General features: G+C 33.2%; 1 protein-coding gene across 1 annotated transcript; it reads right to left on the minus strand.

Annotated features, from left to right (window-relative positions):
* Nucleotides 1-1,296: 1,296 nt before the first annotated feature.
* Mstn (myostatin) lies at nucleotides 1,297-8,273 on the minus strand. Its single transcript, XM_020179885.2, has 3 exons — nucleotides 7,661-8,273; nucleotides 5,528-5,901; nucleotides 1,297-3,079 (listed from the first exon to the last, which is right to left on the minus strand). Exons 1-3 carry the CDS (start codon nucleotides 8,031-8,033, stop codon nucleotides 2,699-2,701), a joined length of 1,128 nt encoding a protein of 375 aa, XP_020035474.1. The 5' UTR covers nucleotides 8,034-8,273; the 3' UTR covers nucleotides 1,297-2,698.
* Between the last annotated feature and the right edge of the window lie 284 nt (nucleotides 8,274-8,557).

The following is an 8,557-nucleotide window of genomic DNA, read 5'->3' on the forward strand; positions in this document are numbered from 1 at the left end:
TGTCTATCATTGTTATACATACATTTTATGCCTGTCAGATAAATTGAATAACCTCATATGTAAAATTTTACATTCTAGAGCATCCTATATTCCCTCTAACTAGTGTTATAAATTGCAACATAATTTAGCTATAATCCATGCTATCTAATATAAATGTACTCATTTTCCAATGACTTCCTTTTGTAAAAGACCATCTAGAAATGAATGAATTAAATTAGTACCATTTTGCATTGTTGACTTCCTACTCAGGGATGACCAAAATAGATGCAGTTTACATTGATCTGTTTTGCAATGTGTATACTGGAATTGGAAGACCATGCAAATGAAATTGCATCACTATATGTCACATGCCAAGCAAGCCAAAACTTGCATATCATTGCTTACGGTTAATTTCTTAGTTATAAAATTGGTAGTATTCATGCACTTTAGTTTTTAAAGTGATCATTTGATATTTTAAATGGATTTTTATCATGTTAGAATTTTAATAAGTACTATTATAATGCATAAAACAAGTATAACAGTTGAATTTAAATTTCTGTTTCTTATGTGTAATATACAAATATAAATGCTTAAGATTGCAGTTATATTAATTATGAATTATTTGTTTAAAATTATAATGTGATAGAATTTGGATCACCTCCCTCATTAAATTTAGTCACTGCCTTATGGTCAAGCTCCTAAACTGATAGAGGTAGAGAGGAGGGATTGCTTCAAAAATATTTATGTATATACTTTGCACATAAGGATTTCCAGGTCCTTTGAAATTGTTTTGCTTTTCAATTTGAAAATCAGTGCCCCCAGTGTTCAGATAAATATGCCAGTAACATTAACTGCTAGAAAAAGACGTAGCTTCTCTGTGTGCCTGTGGCTTCAGTAGACCTTGTAACTCTAGGACTGTATACCCTTGCCAAGTGCAGTGAATTTGGAAATTGAACCAATGAAAACATATAAATAGTTTTTCAGGTCAAGATAAAGAGAAATGAAACAGACATAGCTAGTCCTTGCTTTTGTATGTATAAAGCGACTTGACCAGGACCAACCCAGCAGGAATTTCACTCATGAGGAGTAGAGCAGCAGACCTAAATTTCCTAAACTAAACTTTCATGCTAATCCATTAGATTTTTATAATAAAGTAAAAATCAAAAGCCCACAACTAATCATTATAACATAAAACTGTTTGTCTTTCCAAAGATGTGAAAACACTTTAATGTAATTTATATAGTTTCTACATGTTAGATGTAAGAAATAACTTCACTTAGTTAAAAGTACAATGAATTTGATGAACAAAACCCCATTTGCAAAATAAAAGTAAATAAATGCAGAAATATATTCATTATCAAATTATAAAATAAAAGTAAGAGTTCTTGTAGAGATTTCATGTTTATTACTCTTCATTTCAGATGATGGAGTTAATCATTTTGGTATGCTTAATAATATTTATAACTATTAAAATAATGGAACGTTGAGATTTGAATACAATGACAGTAAACCATTGAAATTTGACATTCACATTATACAGCCACCATGAATCTATAAGTGAATGTTAATAATGTAAAAAAATATAAAATGATTGTAATATAACCATCTAACCATTCACATCTGGAGTTTTAAGACCACTATTTAATATGCTAATTTGCCCTGAAATATAAGCAGTTGCTTTTCTGTGATACATGACATGTCTTTGTGCCTTAATATTAATTTGAAATATCTTTAGTGTAAAAATATACCAAAGTAAATAAAAAAGGAGACATTTATTTACAAAACGATATTGTATACATATTATATAAATGTAATTGTTCAAAGTCTTTCATACAATATTGAGAGAATCAGTCATTTTCATTATTTTACCACAAAACTGCAATGTTGAAAGGCAGGCTGTAATTTTGAAATTTTGAAAAAAATGAACACTATTTGGCTGCCTTGTAAGATAATGCAGTTTCTCCCAGTATGCTAGAGAATAGAAAGCTGATCTCTAGGAAAGCGACTTCTTCTTTCATTAAAGAAAATCCACTCCCCATTTGGAGGTGTATGATAATGCACCTGAAGAAGGAAGAAACTTACTATTTTGCTGAATGTGTTTCATTTGATAAACCTGATAACATCAGCCATTCGACTTATCGTATTAGCACCATTGGCATGGATTGTTACTATATTGTCCAATCGTAACAAAAATGGAAACTTGCACATGGTGTACCATCCCTACATTTGTGGAATTTTATTTTACCAAGTATGCTATCACACAATATAAATTCAAGTGTTTAAGGATGTTTCGAATGTTGGTAAACAACCATCCTGCATTTTACCAATACTATATGTAGATTTTCTGTACATATTAAGTGAAGCTGTAAAGAAATAGACTTCAAAGCAGAAATCTTAATTCACCAGAACATAAGGAGAATTGCTTTTGTTTCCTCGCTTATGTTGTAGTTGTGATATATATGAACATAAATATGTAATTTGATCTCCTCCTAGTTCAAGACCTCTGGAAATAGTAAAACTTTCTGTTGTATAATTTATTTTGATGGTTAAATGCCAACCATTGCATATATTCTCTCTTTGAGTTCATATACTGTAACTTGTGCTTAAGTAACTATAGCATCCTCAAGGCTTATAGCCTGTGGTACATAATTTCACAGTTTCAAAATTGTTCAGGGGAAGACACTTCCATATTTTAGGAAGTTATGAACTGGTATATATCTCATGAGCACCCACAGCGGTCTACCACCATGGCTGGAATTTTCCCATATATTATTTGTTCCTTGCCATTAAAATATAGCATATTAATGGGAGACATTTTTGTGGGAGTACAGCAAGGACCTGCTGAACCTCTGGGGTTTGCTTGGTGTACAAGATGAGTATGAGGATATTTTTGTAAAAATACAAATTCACACTCTCCAGAGCAGTAATTAGCCTTATATCTTTTGGGTGCAATAATCCAATCCCATCCAAAAGCTTCAAAATCCACTGTTAGAGGGTAACGACAGCATCGGGATTCTGTTGAGTGCTCATCACAGTCAAGACCAAAATCTCTTCTGGATCTTTTTGGTGTGTCTGTTACTTTGACCTCTAAAAAGGGATTCTGTATGAAAAGAACAATTAGTAATATTAAGAGAACCCAAAATACTTTCCTACCTTAAGAAGTCATTATTAGAAAAAATAAACCATTTTTATACCACCTTTATTTTTAAGAAGAACAGTATTAAGGAATTTAAATTCACATTAGGCTTGGTTTTCCCTCTTATGTCCCAAAGGAATAGGGCAGCAATATAAATTTTCCTAAGGTCAATTTTTCTTTCTATCTTTTATTTATTTGTTTATTTTGCGGGATGGTACAGGATTTTGAACTCAGGGCCTCATGTTTGCTAAGCACTTGCTCTACCACTTTTTTTTTCTTTTTTTTGCTTTAGCTATTTTTCAGATAGAGTCTCACATTTTTGCCTGGGGCCAGACTAGAACCGTGCTCCTCCTACCTGCCTCCTACATAGCTGGGATCACAGGTATGCACTACTACACCCAGCTCATTGGTTGAGGTGGGATCTTGCTAACATTCTGTTCAGGTTGGCCTTGAACCATGATCTTCCTCCTAAGTAGCTGAGGTTGCAGGCGTAAGCCACTACACTTGGCTTCTATGTCTTTTTAATTTTGTTTTCCCCAGTTTGAGAATCAGACTGCCTGCCACATAACAGGCATAGTTGCCTTGCAACTATGAATGGGAGAAAGTGGAGGGAGGGAGAAAGAGAAAAGAGTACCTGGGGAGGAAGGGAAAACAGTGAAAGAAGGGAGGAGATGAGCTTCCTCTCCTCATCATTGTTTATTGTATACATTGGTTAAATATGTCTAATCACTTGTGGAGGGATAGGTGCACTCATCCTCCCTAGGTCTTTACTCAGGGAAACTTATATGTATGAAAAGCAGAGCAAAATAAACCTCTGAGCACCATAAATATTGTAGTGGGAAAAAGAAGGCAGCATGATCAAGATACCTGTATGTATATTGGGTTGAAAAGGAAATCCCTAAAAGAGGGAAGGACAGATTCATAAGAACAGATAATCATATTGCCTTTGTTCTTTCCTTGAAAAGTATTTCTGTTTAGATATTCAAAATAATTTGCTAGCATTTGAGATTTTGTTTCTTTTTAAAGGGAAAAGTCTGAAGAATATATTATCTTAACCATCTGTTTAATAATTGAAACCTGTCTTTTTGATAATTAAAATACTACCTATAAAAGAATACTTTCTTAAAACAGTTAATAGTAGTTTTTAATCTTATATCAAAATAAAAATAGACTTGGTTGTTACTTAAGATTCTCAAAAAGGATATCATTTAGGAAGTCAATATTTAAAGTAGCAATCATATAGAAAACTGTATAGTCTTTTAAATAATGTTTTCACTTATAGCAGGTCTTATTTGCTAATTATGTATCTTTATGACCAAGACCATTTAAAGATTAAAAAATATCTTATGTTTATTGTTTTTAAATGAGCTTTTGATAACAAGAATAAAAAGAAGGTAAGTCTAGGTTTATATTAGGCTTTTTTTTTTTTTGGTGGTACTGCAGTTTGAATTCAGGGCCTACACCTTGAGCCACTCCACCAGCCCTTTTTTTGATGGGTTTTTCAAGACAGGGTCTCGTGAACTATTTGCTTGGACTGGCTTTGAATTGCGATCCTCCTGATCTCTGCCTCCTGAGTAGCTAGGATTACAGGTGTGAGCCACTGGTGCCCAGCTATACTAGGTTTTAAAATGTGGGGGTTTTTTTCTTTTAAAATGTGTTTTTTTAAATTAATTTTTAGAGTCTATGAAGTACTGTTATATTCTTGGCCTGATGTTAAATTAATTGGTATTCACTAAATAAACTCTTACACAAGGGTGCTTAGCTAGGTGGCAAAGGTTAACAAGCCTGGAAATCAAAACTTTATTAGGTGTATTCCACCAAGTAATCAATATATATATTATATATGTTGGTATATATAAAAAATATATATACATCAGTGCATTCATATACTTTGAGTAGTGAACATATTTATCAGGGGGGACCTTAAAGTAATATTTTAATAAAACATAAGCCTATACATACACATGTACTTAGTTAATTTCTGTAACTAAACCATGGTACTTTAATTATAATTAAAATTTTTCAACACATTGGGGAAAATGTTTTGATTTGTTGTGCATTACTAGATTCTACTATATACAGTTCATAATTTTATTCATATATTCATGTATCAAATCAATGAAAAGCACTTCATATTTCATTCCCAGTTCAGAAGAACTCCTTATGAAATTAAGAATCATGCTGTAATTGTTTTTTTAATCTTCATGCAAAGTAAGAATATCAAGGGAGTGCTTCATAGGATTTGAAATTGGACACCTACTTTTATTGGGTACAGGGCTGTCATTGGGGTTAGATACTTTTATCCTGTTTATGAGCACAAGAAATTGGTGTTTGTTTTCCACTGTTATTCATTCATATTATGAATAAAAACATAACAAGGTTGTTAGGATGTTATTTTCAGTTATCACTTACCAGCCCATCTTCTCCTGGTCCTGGGAAGGTTACAGCAAGATCATGACCATTCTCATCTACAGCTTTGATTTCAATGCCTAAGTTGGATTCAGGTTGTTTGAGCCAATTTTGCAACACTGTCTTCACATCAATGCTCTGCCAAATACCAGTGCCTGGGTTCATGTCAAGTTTCAGAGATCGGATTCCAGTATACCTTGTACCGTCTTTCATGGGTTTGATGAGTCTCAGGATTTGCACAAACACTGTTGTAGGAGTCTTCACGGGTCTCAGATATATCCACAGTTGGGCCTTTACTACTTTATTGTATTGTATTTTAGAGCTAAATTTAAAGAAGCAACATTTGGGTTTTCCTTCCACTTGCATTAGAAAATCAGCTACAAATGAATAAGAAAAGAGTTATTGAAACTTTTCTCATTATAACATGAACAAAGTCCTTCCATATTAATAGTTGAGCCTTTTTCCATTGGGTATGCATATGTAGAATTTTTAAATGAAATATGATGTAGAAAAATGTCAAAATAATTACTCTAGCATTTTACAATCTTTTAGATAGAATTTTTTTAGATATATATGTTTTCAGCTGTTTATGAGAAATCTACTCCCCTTCTAGAGAACTGTATACCAAGGAAAATTTTATGAAGGGATGAACAGTGAATGAAATTTGAAAATGATGATGATTAGAGAGAACAAGAGACAGTGCAGAAGAACATCCACTTAGAATTCTTTGGGAATCTGAGTAGTTACACTTACTGAGCAGCTGTACCAATCAGTCTGGAAGAAGGAACCCTTCCCCCAGGCCTGAATTACCTGGGGACAAGGCACACTGAGCAACTTACTGAACCTCAGGAATTAGCAGAAAATTTAGTTCATCTGTTATGTTTTGCCTCTGGAATAGCCTTTCAAAGGAACAAAACTTAGCAGGTATTTAGCAACAAAAACTTAGATGCTATATTCAAGTTATCTCAAAAGTTAGAAAGTATTCTCTTTAAGGCCACCCTGTCATTGTAAGCACAAACACCAATAATTTGTTCCTTCTTTTTTTTTCTTCTCCAGAATATAAATAAGATAAATCTACTCCAGGACTATGTGATAGTGAAGTCTTACATGAAAATTATTTATGAATGGTAACCTAATTACTTAATAAGGCAAACGATAATTTGAAACAGTTTCAAGTCTGGTTTAAAGTGTATAAAACACTGTATTCAAGCAAGATCACAGACACATGGCAAAAATCTTTCTTGTCATGCTTGCTCTGTCAAGGTGCCTCTCTTTCTTTCCTGGAGAATGTATTCTGTTTGAGCTGACTGAAAAAGGAATTGTATGAAATATATTATCATTCAGAAGCAATGTTGTTACAACAGGTAGTAGTCCTCCCTCATATGAAGAATAAAGTATTTTAGAAGGTTATTAAGCAGTGTGCCTGCTTATAAATATGCAGACAGGCTTCTCTCAACAAGAGAACCATGAGCAAGGTACAAGTAGGACTTCATGAGTCATAATCTACCTGATTAAAATGTTCATTTCACAGGCATTTTCAGATATTTTGTTCACGATTACCCTTATGCTATGTCTACCTCATTGTTGCTTTAATATATTAAATATTTAACTTTTCTTTTTGCTCTTCAGTGTAATAGCTTTCACAGTTAAATAATTTGTGAAGAACAAAAATACTATGATAGTTTTAAAAAACAAAAAACACTCTAGCTGTGCAGCAGTACTCACACAAGCTGAAACATCTAGCAAATTTCTTCCTTCATTATTAGTGAAAACCTTTCCATAACTATATATTTTAGGCAGCCAAAGTTTTTAACATTGCTTATAGTACCTCCCAGTCCTCGCCTTGGTAGTTAGCATTAGGCAGTACAAATATAAGCATGCTATGTTTTCCATATTAAACTAAATATTAATGCTGTGAAATCATTTTAATTTTTAGCTTTTCAGCTCTATAAGGAACCAAGTAAAGCAGCAGATTTCAGTCTCAATGTATTTCTCATAAAAGCTTGAGAACTCTTTTCTCTCCTATTTACAAACAAGCCAACAGCTTATTAAAAGAGCCTGAAATAGATCTGTTTCTCATAAACACTAGAACAACAGTCAGCAGAACTGTTGGTGTGCACTAACAGAACTACTTACACTCTGTAGGCATAGTAATGATTGTTTCTGTTGTAGCGTGATAATCATCGTCTTCCAAAGAACCATCACTGCTGTCATCCCTCTGGACATCGTACTGATCAATCAGTTCCCGTAGTGGAGGAGCTTTGGGTAACAGTTGTCTTATAGCATCTTTGCTGATGTTAGGAGCTGTTTCCAGGCGAAGTTTACTGAGGATCTGAATTTTGATGGCTTCTATTCTTGAATATTTTGTGTTCTGTCTCCAAGTACATGCATTACATAGCCCCTCTTTGTCCACACTTTCTTTTTGCTCACTGTTCTCATTGAGATCCACTGGACCAGCAACAATCAGCATAAACAGGTAAATATAAACATAGATTTGCAGTTTTTGCATGATTTTTAAATCAGTACAATCCTTTTTCCTGGTTCTTATTTCTTCTTTTTGCTTTTCTTTTGATTTTGAGCAATGCCAAGCAGAATTTTAATGCAGTACAGTCTGAGAGACAACTTGCCACACCAGTGAATCTTTATACTGTATTCCAAGTGGCTTTTTATATTCCAGCTGAGACGAGACAAGTGTTGTCAGGATCTATGATTGGCTCTTGCTCCACAATGAATCTCACTGTCAGAGGTTAAAACCCTGTCTGTCACAAGTCACCAAGCAGTATTTTGTTACAGTCGAGAGTGAGCTGATTCATTCGACTACTTCATAAAAGAAATAAATCCACAAATAATGAAAGATATATGTGACACTTGCAAAATCAAAGTCTATGTATAATATAAGAAACACTTAAATCTTATTAATCTCTATAAAACTCTTAAGTTATAATTTAAATTAATAAGCTTTAATTTACACTTAGTACATAAAATGTGAAATGTTACTTCCTCAAGAGTTAGAATGATTTTTGTTTTTGTTGT

The sequence above is a fragment of the Castor canadensis genome, chromosome 4 (genome assembly GCF_047511655.1).
Source record: "Castor canadensis chromosome 4, mCasCan1.hap1v2, whole genome shotgun sequence".
NCBI lineage: Eukaryota > Metazoa > Chordata > Mammalia > Rodentia > Castoridae > Castor > Castor canadensis.